At 35.1% G+C, this 16,057-nt stretch overlaps 2 protein-coding genes and 1 long non-coding RNA gene across 5 annotated transcripts; 2 read left to right on the forward strand and 1 right to left on the reverse strand.

The window, feature by feature from the left end:
• Positions 1 to 166: 166 nt before the first annotated feature.
• osy (ABC transporter oskyddad) lies at positions 167 to 8,608 on the reverse strand. Of its 3 annotated transcripts, none has more exons than XM_088045065.1 (9): positions 8,383 to 8,608; positions 4,940 to 5,136; positions 4,730 to 4,889; positions 4,261 to 4,617; positions 1,353 to 1,988; positions 1,129 to 1,306; positions 896 to 1,082; positions 582 to 847; positions 167 to 533 (listed from the first exon to the last, which is right to left on the reverse strand). In XM_088045065.1, the coding sequence occupies exons 2-9, from the start codon at positions 5,119 to 5,121 to the stop codon at positions 232 to 234; spliced, it is 2,268 nt and encodes a 755-aa protein (XP_087901191.1). In that variant the 5' UTR covers positions 5,122 to 5,136; positions 8,383 to 8,608; the 3' UTR covers positions 167 to 231. The 3 variants fall into 3 exon arrangements, with proteins under 3 accessions (XP_087901191.1, XP_087901189.1, XP_087901190.1); XM_088045063.1 differs by lacking the exon at positions 8,383 to 8,608 and adding an exon at positions 8,288 to 8,376; XM_088045064.1 differs by lacking the exon at positions 8,383 to 8,608 and adding an exon at positions 8,095 to 8,242.
• Positions 6,343 to 7,019, forward strand: LOC148168867 (uncharacterized). Its single transcript, XR_015770712.1, has 2 exons — positions 6,343 to 6,431; positions 6,510 to 7,019. It is a non-coding gene; the product is annotated as an uncharacterized LOC148168867 (long non-coding RNA).
• Positions 8,609 to 11,050: 2,442 nt separating the features above from the next.
• srl (PGC-1 family member spargel) lies at positions 11,051 to 15,994 on the forward strand. Its single transcript, XM_088045875.1, has 8 exons — positions 11,051 to 11,503; positions 11,561 to 11,628; positions 11,679 to 11,808; positions 13,031 to 14,766; positions 14,816 to 14,893; positions 14,943 to 15,140; positions 15,192 to 15,334; positions 15,382 to 15,994. The coding sequence occupies exons 1-8, from the start codon at positions 11,444 to 11,446 to the stop codon at positions 15,489 to 15,491; spliced, it is 2,523 nt and encodes an 840-aa protein (XP_087902001.1). The 5' UTR covers positions 11,051 to 11,443; the 3' UTR covers positions 15,492 to 15,994.
• Positions 15,995 to 16,057: the final 63 nt, after the last annotated feature.

The raw sequence follows: 16,057 nt of genomic DNA on the forward strand, positions 1-16,057 counted from the left end.
TCGTTTTTCTGTGATCCTCATGAAGGAAATGTAAAATATCTAACACACGATTGTGAATTTATTACATTATTATTATTATGATAAACGCGCGTCTGTTCCCACCCTGCAATTTTCTTCTTCAGTTTGTTTACCTGGATTTGAACTAGGACGAAGGCAAACAAGCAAATAAATTTTTAATGTTGTATTTAAATAAAAACACGTTAAATTACACACTACAAACATCACAAATATTCAACCTTTCTTGAACTTGAGCAAAAGAATACTAATAGTTAGAAATACTACAATCCAAATAAGGGTGGCCACGAACCCTTCGTAAACCTCTGAAACTTCCATGCCCCATCCTCTGGCCATAATACAACGTAAACTCTCCGTTGATTTAGTCAATGGCAAGACGTAAGAAATTATTCTTAAAATTGTATGCATGCCCTCGATGGGCCAAACTATACCACATAACATAACGATGGGCAAGAAACTTCCCATGGCCATGTACGTCGCTGACCTCTCATTCTCACAACTGCACGCTACAACGAAACCTGAAAGAGTGGTTGTAGAAAAGAGGAAAAAATAGTTATTCTTGTTACCGAAGCACATGCCGCAAAGTCCTGTCATTATTATCAGCACTGATACCAAAAGCAGACTTCCGTTTTGGGTGATACCGAAGATTACAAAAGAGAAGAAGATGACGAGGACGGATTGACCCAACATAACCAGGAATTGGGTGATGACATGGGAGAAGAGAAGTTCAATGCCGCTGATGCCGTTGACCAAGGAGCGCTCCAGGATTCCTTCGTTTCGCTCCAGCAACATGGCGCCGGAAGTCAAAGCGACGGCCAGGAAAAATATGATGCTGCAAAAATCCTTTTTTTTATTTGTCAAAAGAAAAAAAAACACTTACGTGAGCATAATTCCAGGAGCTGCGAAATCCGTAAAGTCTGGACTATCATATCCATAAATCGGTCTCTCCCATCTAATGGGGATTGTCCCAATTTTACTATCAATACCGCAAGAAACAAGATACGCCTTGAAGAAGCTCTCAAATGCAAAATATAAATCTCTCTGAATGTAAGAGCCAATATTTTCATCTGAAACGAAATGTAAAAGCTCTGAACTTCTTCTTATTCCTCTTACTTGATTTGTCTTGGAAGACTTCCACCGAAGACGCAACGATATCCCAGTCAGGCACGTTTCTCCCTTCGTCTATTCTTGATCTTATCGCTTCGGAGAAGTTGCTCGGGAAGACTAAAGCAGCCCAGGAGTCCCCAACTCTTACAGGTTCTTTCGCTTCATCTTCAGTGTCGTAAAAGCTCTGAAAAAACTTGTTAGCTCCACTTTTAAAAATCCGTGATTTTTACCAATATCAAAGTCCGTTTTTCTAAGTAGTCTAAAAAATTACAACTGAGCCTCGTACTGTTACACCCTGGACTCAATTTACACACTTCGGCTCTGTCCAATTCGTGGTTAACTACAGAAAGAGGTAGTCCTGTGGGATCGTGTCCTATTGAAAGACAAAACAGGATAGTCTGGATCATTGGTAGTCCGATAATAAACGCCATGACAGGGAAGTTCCTCCACATCCAAAGAAAGTTTTTCCAAATCAGCGCTTGCATGTGACTTATGTTGACTATTTTAAAGAACTCTGAAAAAGTCATTGGCGCTTCTTCATCTGGTGGTAAATCCGGCGCGGCACTCTCTGTTGGTTCCGGCGCAATGGACACTCTTCCTCGACTTGACATCGAAATATTATCCCCAAACTCTCCGGTAATTTCCGAAACTTCATCATCCAAAACCGCCGCTTCGTTAATCGAACCGGATGGTACTTGAATGGTTTCAGTGACTCTTTGGGCGATGCTGGCACGGCGGGTTTTGCCCATATTTTGGATAACGCTGAGTTTGAGAAACACGTCTTCAAGGCTGTCGCAGCCGAATTGCGTGATTAATCGTTCCGGAGATTCTTCGGCTAGGAAATATCCTCCTCGCATTAGACCAATCTGGAAAGATTCGTGTTTTGAAAGTGTTGAATTTTCATGAGAATTAGTGGTTTCCGTTATACGCGTTCTGGTTTTAGCTCGGTTGAGTAATTGAAACGTTGTTTTGGTGGGTACGAAAACTGCAGATCAAGGTGAACAAGGTGCCGTCATTGACATAGGAAGAACGGAAAAGTTGAGTTTCTATTGTCATTAACATTTTAAGGTGACGTAAATGTATTTTCTTATTATCTATTCTTTTAAACGACAATTACGTGGTATTATGAGTGAGTTTTTAGGTGTCATTTTATATATGTTGTTGACGACCCTGGTTCTATTACAAGAGAGGACAGTGTGGGCACTTGTAAATAAACTGCAAGAACTTTGACTTCATTTTCCATACCAGTGAAGGAAAGTTGGCACAACCTTGCAGGTTCAGCTCTAATTATCGAAATTGGCCAACACTCCCTCATTTTATACTGACAAAATGAGGAGTATTTGGAATGTTTTTACATAAAAACTTTGAATTAAGAAATTAACCATCAACCTGACATTTTAATGATTAAGTATCTAAACAAGACCAGTCGTAAATTCAAGGTTTAGAAATTATTGGAAAATTTGTTAGTCAATTTGACCGGTGACTAAGTTTATTCCGAATTCAACTTTGGTTTTAACTTCTTCAAAGAACAGAGTTACTTGTCGATGATAACGATAACAAGCAATCAAAATTCCATAAAAAATAATAGAGTCGTGTTAAATTTGGGAAGGTCTAATTGATGATTATTTTGAAACAAACTTGACTTTTTGTTGAAACGTTTTTTGAACCTTGAAGACTTGTATGGAAATGAGGGATTTAAAAAGTGTTATGCAAACTGTTTTGATGTTGAATTGTTTAAATATACCAAATATGTGACATATTCCTGTATATTTTTATTACTGACTGTTGATATTCCAATTCAAGTTTTACGTTCCAATTTTATGTAGTCGATATCTCGCTTATTTTTGGCGCAAACTGCTCAATGCAGATTCCAAATTTGGGCTTAAAATTCATGTACTTCCAATAACAAATAACTGAGTTATCGACGTTTAAAATTTAGATAGTTGGTTTTTATTTTTCAAATTTTTAATCCTCGATATTTTCGAAACTGCAACAGATAAAAAGAAACGGTTTGCACCAACGTTTGTTTCGCGCTTTTCTCCTTTAGAATTCGCTCTCAAATACCCAAAATTCCATGGTTCCGACTCAGTGGATGAAAATTTTTGATTTTGTAGTTTCTTGGCATTTACTTGTAAATTATTTGACCTATTTGTCTAAAATTGCCTCCTGATAGATTTCGAGCTGCTCTATCGATTGATACTCAAAAGTATTAAACGTCGTTTTCACCCCAAAAATAATCATTGAAAAGCGCCTCAAAAAAAACATTTGAAAATAGATTTTGGTCAATATCTCGTTTATTTGTGAAGCAAACTCAAGCAAGCTCATTTAACGCAGAATTCCACGCAACATCCAAAACTGAGCAAATGTTTAAAGTACGTCAACAAATAATTGAGTTATGGTCGTTTGAATTTTTAGTTAGTTGCCAGAGAGTCAAATTTATCATCATTTTGAATCATCGGTGCTCGATATCTCAGAATCTACGACAGGTAGAAATAAACGGTTTGAGCCAACGTATTTTTCGCGCTTTTTTCTTAAGAATTTGCCCCCAAATACCCACTTTTTTTCCAAAAAAAAATCATGGCTGAAACTATGTCAAACGGTCAATATCTCGGTCATTTTTGGGGCACATTTAAAATCTCGGTTTAAAATCCACATACGATAACAAATAACTGAGTTGTGGACGTTTAGAATTTCTGATAGTAGTCATTCCAATTCTAGTTTTATGTTTACAAGAAAACATGTAATTTTACGACACATTGAATTGGAAATGTATAGTAATTGTTGTCAATACAAAACTCTTGAACTTGTCATCATTTCTTGAACATTGTTTAGGTTCATGAAAAGTAAAGCAACACACGCAATGATTACCCAATACCAATGGAATATGGTCAAGGAATTATCTAGTTGTAAACTAAACAAGCAATAATTCCACGTAGATGACATAGTAATTGCATAAATTACTCTTTTGATAAAAGTGCTAATGGTGACAATTAAAGACATCAGCAACCTTGAATACTTGCATAAAATTCCATGTTTTTAAAAAAAGCTTCCACGTTTTATTTGTTTTTCTTAAAGCAAAGATAAGCCTTACACGCCTTTGACTAACTTTACATGTCCAATTTTGATATTATAACTCACCAAGGAAGCCTGCCGAGTTTCGTCGATGTAATGAGTGGTGATAATCACAGTTGTCCTTCCGGTTTTTGTAATTTCCACCAAATGATTCCAAATATTCTGTCTTAGCAAAGGATCAACCCCCACTGTAGGTTCGTCAAGAATCAACAATTCTGGCTCGTGAAGAAGAGTAGCAGCCAAAGAAACACGTCGCTGTTGACCACCACTGAGATTTTTTACCAACCTGTCAGCGTCCGGTAACATTAGAAAATTAACTAGAAAGGTCAGTCTCTCTTCCACTTGCGCCATGGTCATGCCAGAAATCCACCCGAAGTACTTGAGAGTTTCACGAATGGTGAATTCGCCGTACAGGGCGATTTCCTAAAAACAACGTCAGAAACAAGGTGATGATGCATTTCGACTCAGCAAATAATTGCTTATTTTTTTCAACTTTGCTCATGGCATACAAGAGATTTATTGGATGGAAACTCACTTGTGGCATGTATCCAACTCGTGGTCCAGGCACCCCACTGCCTCTTGATCCCGGTTTACCCCCCAACACCCAAATTTCTCCAGAATTCAACGTTTTTCTACCAACGATGCAGTTTAGAAGAGTCGTTTTACCACAACCACTAGCTCCTAACAATCCGTATCTTCAAGCAAAAGGGGTCATTGGAAGGTAGGTATGGTAGTTCGTACTTACATTGCGCCTTTTGGTACTGTCATATTCAACCCATTTAAGATAACGAATGGGTTGCTTTTGGTACCGTATCTTTTAACGGCTCGTCGGACACAGACGGCTTGTTGTCGACGAGTTTGAACTGTGGACATTTGAGGCTTGAATTGCCTTCTTCGCATTTCCAGGTCGCCTGGACTTTCTGGCATCGTGACGGTTTTGTTCTGGTGAATAAATGGTTTCGGTTAATTGTAGAGAAAAGGAGAATGAAGCTACATGCTTATATAGTAAGACAACAAGTCGCTGAGTGGTAATTTTAAGATTACAAAACTCAGGCATAAAGTTAGAAGATAGGACGAACTGGTAAATTTTTAAAAAGCCTCAACAAGTAGGTAGTGTTGGTTTACATAATTTAGATGACTGGAATCGATTTCTTCTGAGCCAAAAATAAGTCGATCTAAATAGAACGAATCGTTAATGTATACTAAAAATAATTTTGAACTAAAATTTCAGTCGATTTTTCGACGAGTTTTGCGGACTTCGTGCACATTTCTGTCGTTTTTTTTCAAAATTATCTGTTAAATTTTCATAAAAACTTATTATTTTTTGTAGTTCGACTTCTAATTTGCAAATACAGCCTCAAAAACCGTTTGAATACCGGAAAATCGTCATTTAGCTTCAAATTTAGGTGATATTTCGACAAGTTTTGCGAATTGCATACACATTTCTGCCGATTTCTCTAAAATTAACCGTTGGATCTTGATAAAACTTCATTATTTTATGCTTTTCGACCTCCACTTTGCGAATGCAGCCTCTTAAACTGTCTGTATACAGATGTCCCAGAAGCAGACTCTCTTTTAACAGGGAATTCTCCATCAAAATCTGAGTCTATTGACGAATCGCACAATGTTCAGGCCTTTGGAGTTTTTGAGTTACAAGCACTTTAAGTTAGCCAATCAGAGCCCATAAATACGTTACATGCGAAAAATTTTCCTTAAATTGCACAAAGATGGGTTGTGAATGGTCAAATTTAAATGCTTTTAACTTAAATACTATAAATGCCTGAACATTGTGTGCAATACGCCAATCAACTCAGATTTTGATGGAAAATTTTCCATTAAATAGAAGTGCGAGAATTCTGGGCCAGTCTGTATAAGAAAATTTAAAGTTAGCCAATGAAATTAACCAAAAATGAGGTGCGCTTTGACTATAGCTGAAGTGGCTATTATTACAATTCTAATTTATTATAATTGTTACCATAAATATTTTTCAATGTTAATTGGCAGGCTTGATATGATTATAACTAATGGAAACTAAAATACGAACAACACATGCGGGCAAATAGGTAAATTAATTCTGATTTGTAAACGTACTTTTTTTAAAAAGGCTATTTGTGTGTTTAAACTACATAATTGGACCTTTGTCCTTGACAAAAGCAGCATGACAAAAGTAAAAATCCTGCTTGCATTTAACGACATCGATATTTAATTGTCGTTTTTCGGAAAGTAGAGAATTTTAGGTAAGAAACGGAAGTCTCCAGCAGAACAACCAAGGGTACAAAAGTTTTAACGCCAAATTATGTAGAATAACGTTTTAGTCAGCGTTAATTATTAAGAAAATTGTTGGACCTTTGACGCAACGAACCAAAAAAAATTTGAAGACAATGATGACGATGGGAATATGAATAATGAATTTCTGCCGAAGATACAAAGTGACGAGGTAAACCTTACAAACCGAGAGGAAGAAGAAACGTGTAGAAATTCACTGACAGTACTAAATTCCAAGGATGTGTCAATATTAACTCAATCCACTAGAATTTGCGACTACTCGCCAATTAATCGGCATTCTCCGTGTAAAATCACATGCAAATTTTTATTTAGCATGTGCTAATTATAAAAATTCATTATGCTAAACGTTTAATAGCCACATTTAAAGATGACACTTATAATAACAACTTGTTTCGGACCATAAATCCAATCGAAGGGGTTGCAAATGAAGTTCAACACTCCCGAGGTTGTTGACTTAGAGGTAAACGAGCATGGTTTTGGTAATTTTTGAATAAAATATTCCTATAATTGTTACAATTGACTAGAGGTAGTTCTACGTACCGGAGCCACTTAGTTTCATTGATTAACTTGACTTTATTACAAACGAGATGAAAAATGCGTTGTATCTATTAAACAGTTTTTTTTGTTTCAAACTTGAACTATTGCAAAGAAACTATACAGAGATAGACTGGAGAGCTCAGACCGGTTTGTGTTGGATTTTCGTACTAAGACGTTTAATCATAAAATTAGCAATTGCAAGACTCAAAAATTATTATTACTTTTAATAATGCTCAAATTTGGGGGCCTTGAAATTTGACCAGGTGTTATTAGTTATTACGCATCCATAATTAGTAGGCTATTGTTGAGTATGTTATGTACACATTCGATAATTCTCCTTATTGTTATGTTTATTGCTTCATCTTGTAAATCGAATGGACATCTATAAAGCCAAGATTTCGCAAAAGTTCAAAAATCAGAAGAAAGAGCGCTTTCCCAATTCTCTTTCAGGCGTATTTGATTATTGTTATGATTATAATTATTGCGTAATAAAAACTCTTATTGGACATGAAACCAACAACCTGAACCCACCAAGTGGGTCATATAATTTTTACACAATACTTTAATTACTCATCGCTCACGTAATGAAAACTGGTGCAGTGAAATCTCCACCAATTTCGGGATCTGCCCAACATCTGGTATCTAGACCAGGGTCAAAACTTACGAATTTTGGTGTATAATTAATGTTTCTTATTGATTTCATTTTCAAGGTAAAGTTATTGATGAAATTTCTCGTCTCGTGTGTCAAGTTTAAAGATATTTTCACAAATTCTGTTTAGACTTTGAAATGTGCGCTTGAGAGTTGGTGGATTTTGTAAGAACATAATTTGAATTATTACATCAATTGGAAAAATTGCCCAATTTAACGTTGTTTGCGTAAGAAATAAAATATTTCGTGTTGTTAACAACGGATACTAAATAAATTTGCATTGTTTGGACACTAATTAATAGTTATTGGTTTTGTTATAAAACGGGTTATTAGACTGATTGTAAATTCGTAGTGTCACTAGAAAAATTAATTTCGTATTCGTTAATCTGTATTGCGACACTGATCCTGAGACATTTAAAAATCATTACCGACTTTCCAAATTACTTCACTGGAATTCTCAGAAAAGTTCAGCCTGTATCTTCACTTCGCGTCCAATATTTGCTGAAGCAGCACTGTAAATTATTTTCGCAATATTTTACGGAAATTAGCACACGCAGAATTAATAACAATGTTGCACAAACTGTTTAGAAACAAAATTAGACCCCAACAATTAACTTTTACCTCTTCTTTCCGATAAAAAAATCACACTAAAGTCACTACGTCCACTCACAACACCACCTAACGAATGTTTTGTTTTTGATCATTTGAAGACTTACTAATGACCGCCAAGTTCATCATAGTGGGGAAGTCCATGGTTACTTCGAGTCACATGGGTTGCTTAGTAGCGAATACTTGATGGGTGATATGTTTCGGTCAACCAATAAAACGGCGAGTAGCGCATGGAACAGTTCCAAAAAAAACGAATTCCGGACTGGTGTGTAGTTTTTTTGAAATGCATTGACGTCACGGTCTTCTGAAGGCGATTCCTGTTGGGTTATTTTGGCAACTCAGATGGAAAATGTTTCAGGGCTACCTGGAAAGGTGAACATCATTTTTGATTATAGTGATGAATTATGTGCAGACATGTCTTTTTTATTAATGACCTTTTGGAATTTGACGTATTGACACGAGGAACGTAATTGTTCAATTAACTTCAGTGTATCATTATCGTAAAGTACGTACGTGTATTAATCGTAATGATCTAGGAATAAAATGAATAGGTCTGTGATCATTATTTACAGTACCATAAGAATTTTGTTGTAAATATTGCGTTCAAAGTTTTATAGTAGTTTGTGGTATTTAAAATATTATGCATTTTAAGTTTAAGCAGATCTTTAGAATCGTTACAGTCTATAAATTTCAAAACATCTTTTTTGGAAATGAATGTTAATGCTGGATGCAGAATTTAGGCGATTGAAAACTGAGAATTCTATCAGGTCATGGAAATTTTCACGTTCAGAACTGTATGCAGTGACGTCAATGACTTTATAAATAATAATATAATTACTCAAAAAATCTTCAGATTTTTTAATAGGTTTAAGAACCTCTATAATCATACGTTTGAACAGACATTTGACATCATTTCATAATTGAACAATTTTTGTTAAATGTTAAATGTTTTCCAATACTGGCGAGCATATAGCATTTCTTTTGCTTATCTATATTATAATTTAAAGTGGTACTTCAAACTTAAAATTATAAGAAATTAAAAAAAAAATTGGTGTCAACAATGAAGTAAAAAATTTAAATAGGTAATGTGAAACAAAGGGATTCAAAATTCATACGTAATTCTAGAATCAGAAGAATATGATTTGCTTTAAATCAGAAATTAATTTTATAAATTGTTTCTTTTATAAATACAAGCATGAATAATAATCTGAAAGAAATAAAAAATTGATATGAATAAAAAAAATTCAAAGGTTCAACTGCAAAATCTAGGTAATTTGAAACTTTTCGAAAACGTAGAGAATCTAGAAGATTTGAAACAGTAATAAATTAAGGATAAAATAAAACTGAAGAAATCGTTGGTTTTGAAGAATTTAGAAGTTTTAGAAAGTAAAAAAATGTAACAGTAAAGAAACATTGCCAAAGTTACCTATTTTTGAAATGGTGTAGTACCAACATTTATGGAGACTGAAAAAATACGAAGAATAAGGATAATGGTTTTAAAAAACAAAATGAGACTAACGGGTCGATTTCAAGTCACTGCGTTAACGCAAATTTGCAACCGTTGCCAAGGTATGAGCAATGTGATTGGCGTTGCTATGTTGCAAATGGGATTTGCAGTAACGCAAGTCACACTTGAAATCGACCCTTTCGACAACAAAACAACTGAAGGATATAAAAATCCTAAAATATTTGAGTCTTTGCTATTTGTTATAAAATTTAAGACCAAGAAAACTGAAGAGGTAAAGTTTGTTTTGAAATTTTCTAAAAAATGTTAATTTAATTGGTTCTAATTTAAATTTCAATAATCAGTAGAGAATTTGGAAGAAATTTGTGACTTAGTTTAAGACACAAAAGAACGACTTTATACCTGGAGAAAAAGAGCGGTGTCATTTAGGTAAGTTAAAAAGGAACAAGGAAATCGGTGATAAAATTTAAATGCCTCTTGTTGGACATAAACTAGTTTTACCTGAATGTTTCAAACTTTGTACAAAAAAAAATATAATATATTTCTCATATTTTTATTCTGTTTCGAGATTTATTCTATTGCGAAGTACTTTTTTCTTTTATTGGGTACATGACCATTAATATGAAAACATAAAAGCCATTAGATACAGTTTTAATCGTAATTAGCTTCATATATCTTCAATTATTTTAACAGTTGTAATTACAGCTACTTAGCATTTATTTATAGTCTTTATTTCAATTAGTCTATTATTATATTATTTTTACGAGGAGACGCTTCTAATTTACAATATTCTGTAATGCAAGTAAAGTAAAAGATACAAAGGATTTACATGTAAATAGATAATATAACGTATGAAGATCATAACAAATCAGTTTATTACTCTGTTGTCTTACAGATAATTTTTCCACACGTGTATTCTCTAAATGACAAGAAACATGTTTAAAAAACTAGAGCAATTTAAAAATAATTATTTACTTATAACCAGATATTTTTCTACTTAGGTAAGTAATACCTGCTGGTTTAGTAAAAAAACCCTCAGTTTTTTATAAAATAAATTCCACTAAAAGAAATACACACATAATTATGTAAACACAACAAAAAGTCATTAACAAAATTAAAATTTCAATTCCACCACGTTTATCCTGGTCTCCTGCTCAGCCCCTCCTAAAATTTCCTACCTGCGTTAATTTAAAGGGATAGCAGGACCTGTTAAAAACAGTAGCGCCCTCTATCGTACAGTAGCAAAATAGCCGTCCACGTCGACCACCAGCTCAGTCGGTATAAATCAATGATCGGGATCACGTGGAGGCGACATCGGAAATTTGGAGAAATTGCGGTATGGTTAGCTGCTCACGTGTATAGCTTTGAGAAATTTCTCCAAATATTTCTTAAAGTTTGTGTTAAATCGTGCAGGTGCCATCCGCAAAACGTGTAGAATTTAACAGTGAATCTATTAAAGTATAAATCATCAAGATGTACTGTTAAAAACAAAAGATGTAAATAAAAATATGTAAGCTGGTGTTCATAACCTACAAAATTTTCGAGCTATTAAAAGCTGAATATTACATAAATTAAACGAACAAGTTGAAGTCGTGGAGTTTAAACGGAGATTTTCAACCGAGTTTTTCATGTAGGGTGTAAATAATTGATGGTATTTATTGTAAATTTCATTCTGTGAAGTGGCAGTGTTATTGACCGCAAATATGGATACGAGTTTATTAAGTTTAGAAGAACATTTTTCCACGCGTTATGTGTATGAAGAGGTGAGTTTTTATTACTAATATTAATTTAGGAAGTTTCCAACGTATCGTCGGTTTTAGCCTGATGATCCCTCAAACTCAGGGGACAACTTTCGAAGTTTTTTTAATGAATGGGACGATGAACGAGAGTAAGTAAAAACACACGTTTCGAGTTTTTTTCTTATGTTTATATAACTAGGTTGAATGGAGACATTGGTTTAATACCGGAATCCAGCAATTTTAGTGAATCTTTAAAAGACATCACTGAATTCACAAATCCACCTTCTGTGCTGTTTCAGAAGATCATAGACTGGTCTGCATATGTTTATGTAAGTATTTGGCGGTTTCTGTTTGTTTTTGTAAGAGCGCATTATTCCGTGACTCATTGTTGATGGATCTTTATAATTATTTTCCGGGGAAATGAGTTTTTGTCATTTAATTTCCTATGATTCATCATGTTTACCTCGGACTACTTCAGTAAAAGAAGTTCGGGTTTCTGTCTTAAAATTGTTAACTTTCTATGGACTTCTACCTGAGGATAATCTCAGGGACGAGCCAGGTAAAACCTGAATTTTCGGGAACAATAAAGTTGACTTAAACTGCACGGCTTTTTAAGCACCTGACTGTAATAAATGTGCAATTAAGGTGTAGAAAATGACTATTTGATCATGTCGATTCGAACGTTAATGTTTCTAATGAGAATGTCACGCCAAATGAAGCATTGAGAATGTAAAATGACGCTTCTAGGTCCATTGCAAGGAATTTTAAGATGTTACTTAATAAAGCAGATATCAAAGCGTTAGCAACGTTGGCAGATTTTATGGAAGTTAGATAAGGATATCTTTAAGTATTTAACATCTGTGGCTTTATATGGACGAATTGTTTGTTTGGACTATGTGTTTAACAATCTCCAAATTCGGAAATTGGTAAATTATTTTGAGACTGATTTTATTGACCACAAACTAATTCAATTAAAAACACGTATTAAGCTACTCTAAGTTGTTATCGATAAAGGTGAATCGTTTCTTATCAGTTCGCCAAAGAGTTCAATTTTTATTATCATTGGATCAGTTTAACTGCTTTTTTTAGTTCGTTTAAATTACGGTGCCAAGATATATTTTTTGTTTCACACCTATTTCCAATTATTTTTCTTCTTTTATTTTTTCCACTTTTTCTATCCCTTTTAATTGCTGTCTTTTTAATATTTAATTTTCCTTATACACTTGAAAGTTTAATTTTTTTTCCTTCTGTTCATATTTTTTAATGTAGTTCTTCTTGCAGTAAGTTGCCACACTTCGATGTATCAAAGTTTTTTATCATTGTTTTTTTCCTTTTCTTTAAACTTGCTACTTCCAATGCTCGTTAGTTGTGGTTTTCACTCAATAGAACCACGACCTCCAAAACATTGGAAAATAACAAGATGCATTACATCAAAATTTCAAAATGAAACTTGAAATTATGGTAGTCATCGTACAGATCTATATTTTTCCCGAGCGCTCCAACACAACCCCGTTGCTTGAATCTCTTACAAATACTGGCATTGTTTTATAGGTGGATGGGGTGGACGCGTTCCCACATGATACAATTCCACCCCCATTGCCAGATCAAGACGTTGAACCCAATTCAGCGCACGATTTAAACAGCACTTTCGATGCTAAAGATTTTGATTTGGCTACGTATATTAGTGAACAAACGGCGAATCCGATCGATTTTAAACCCAAAGTGAAATCGGTGGGGAAACGAATTGATAAAGAAGCACAAAGATACATCATAGATGATAAAGATGATAATTTAGACACAAGCGATGAAATTGATGTTGAAACAGTCTGTGAAAGCACGAGCTTACCAGTTCTGGAAGCGAACGATGCTTTTAGTCTTTTGGAGCAGTTTGAAGCTTCGGAAAAACCAATCTTGCCCGGCGGGAAAGGCAAAGATCATGTAAATTCTACAGAATCGTACGAATTCGAAGTGAGCAATTTTGACATGACAGTTAACCAATTACCCACTAGTCCTATTGAGATGTTTGAGAAAATACCTCAAGCACCTATAGATATCTTCGAGGATGACGATAAGAATTCTAATCCGACTCCAATAATCGAAGAAGTTAGTAAAGACGTGAAAATTGAAAAAATCGAAGTTAAAAAAGTAGTACCACATTCAAAACCTCAAACTTCCGACTCGAACTTTACTAAAAATAAGCATATTTTAGAAGCTTTGCCTCAGGAACTGATAGCGCGTATCAACGAATCAGGGAAACGTAAACCTATAACTGTGATACCACCTATTCCAAATAAAAAACGTAGTGCTTCGCGATCTGTCGATAATGCAGCTCAGCATCGCAATAAAATCCAGAAAACTTCCAACAACGATCAAATACAACTTGAACATGACTACTGTGCCGCCACAACTCCATATCCTAAAGATCCTCATAAGGATTCCGGGTTTCAATCAGAAGAAGACGATCGTTCGATCATCCGGAATCAGCCAACTGTTAAAACTGCCGACGGTAAACTCATGGTCTCTCTCCTTAAAGTTAACACGATTCGCAATAATCCTTATCAAAAGAAGAAGCTTAATTTAGAGGAATACAAAAAGAGGAGATTCATCAATTCGAACGCGACGTCACAAAGCAACTCTCCTATTAGTAGCACTTGTAGTTCGCCTCTTCCCGAAGACGAAAATCTAAAACGCATTAAACATCAAGAGAAGTTGATGAAAATGGCTGCAGATCTTCTGAACACACCGGCGAAATCGTCGAAGCCGTCGGAGAAAATCGTTTCTCGCCCAAAGTCGGTGGTTCAACCGGAGAAAGTTGAGGAAATTCCTGCAGCTTCCAAGAAAATAGTGCCTCCTCCAGAACTAGAAGTCAAGACATACATCAGTATTGGTACCAACACCGACATCTCGAGCATCAATTGTACGAAAACTCTCATCGCATCAACCAAACAGCTTGAAGATATTAAGCCATTGTTGAAGAAAGTCAGCGATAAAATTAACAGCAATTCTTTCATAACGTCACTTATTGAAAACATACCCAAAACGAAGACTAAGATTAATCCATACGTTAAGTCTGAGAATCAGGAAGTAGTTAGAGAAGATAAGATTATTCATTATTTGGAAAAAGACAGAATTCCCGTGAAAACGAAGACCACCGGGTCGCAAACAGACTTCGATGAGGACGGAAATCCAGACAGCGATACAGAATCTAGATACAGAAGAAGGTTAGATAGAAGCAGAAGCCCTAGCGTGTCGTCTACTGGGAGCAGCGTCCGCTCATCACGCCGCAGGTACGATTATTTGCTAATTTTCTTTTCTTTCTAAAACTTGTTTTTGCAGAAGGCGCAGTAGTTCCAAATCTTCCCGCCCCTCTCGTAGTTCGCGTAGTTCAGACTCCTCCTCCTCCAATTCTTCCAGGTAAGTGTGTCGAACTCTCGCCAGAATGGAATAAATCATTTTGGTCTAGATCGTCTCGTTCACGATCAAGATCCATTTCTTCGAGACGTTCGCGACAATGTAGCGCTGAACATGTGAGAGAAGTCGAAGAACGTAGAGTTGTCTTTGTGGGGAGATTAGTGGAAGGAACCACGAAAGAGGATTTGCGCAGGCGTTTCGTACGTTTTGGCCCCATCACCAACGTCAGTTTACATTTCAGAGAGTTTGGGTACTTTTCCGGTGTTTAATTGAAAGATCGGTGTTATTGTGGTTGTTTCAGTGATAACTACGGATTTGTAACTTTTGCCAACAAAGAGGATGCTTACGAAGCTAAAGAGCATGGGAATGATCACGGGTACCCGAAATATGATCTGAGTTTTGGGGGGCGAAGAATATTTTGCAAGACAACTTATTCTGATTTAGGTGAGGTTTGAACGTTGTGTCGTCGTTTTATTGATTTTGATTTTTAGATAACGTGCGCGATGATGACTTCAGAGCTTATCCAGCAAGGCCTCAAGAAAATTCTTTTGATGCTTTACTGAGAGCAGCCCAAGAGAAAATTCGTAAACGGAAGCCTTGACAAAATTTGCTTTGTAGCTTCAAAATTATATCTAAGTTAAGTAGTTTCATACCTTTTTATTTTTATTTGAAGTATTTTTTTATTTTATGTAGGTAATCTTTAATATTTATTTCGTTCAAGATGCGCGGTATCTTGTGGTATTCATAAATTCTTGTATAAGTACCACAAGTTGAACGTGTTTTTTTTATTACATTGTATTTGGGATTGATAAAAGCATGAACAAAAAAAAATAGATGTGCTCTACTGACTAATCATTTTTAATCAGTTTATGGAATCGAGGACTGATATTTTTAGGCAAATTTACGTAATTTTTGGTAGTATTTGGTATTTCACGTTTTATTTCCTGTAGGTAAATTATTTATAGTATTTAATTAGGATGATTGATCTGCATTGTTGCTTTGATTAAAACTGATTACTCAGTTGATGAATGTGTTTCCCATGGGGCTGTGTATTTTGTATTTGTACATATTTTGTTATTTTTAAATAAATGTTAACTAAGCGCACTCTTCTGTTTTCTTATCTAACTAAAAAAATTAAAAGACTAAACTATTCAAAAATATGTGATA

This window comes from Gnatocerus cornutus, chromosome 9, assembly GCF_029298725.1.
Source record: "Gnatocerus cornutus isolate USDA-ARS CGAHR chromosome 9, icGnaCorn1.1, whole genome shotgun sequence".
Taxonomy (NCBI): domain Eukaryota; kingdom Metazoa; phylum Arthropoda; class Insecta; order Coleoptera; family Tenebrionidae; genus Gnatocerus; species Gnatocerus cornutus.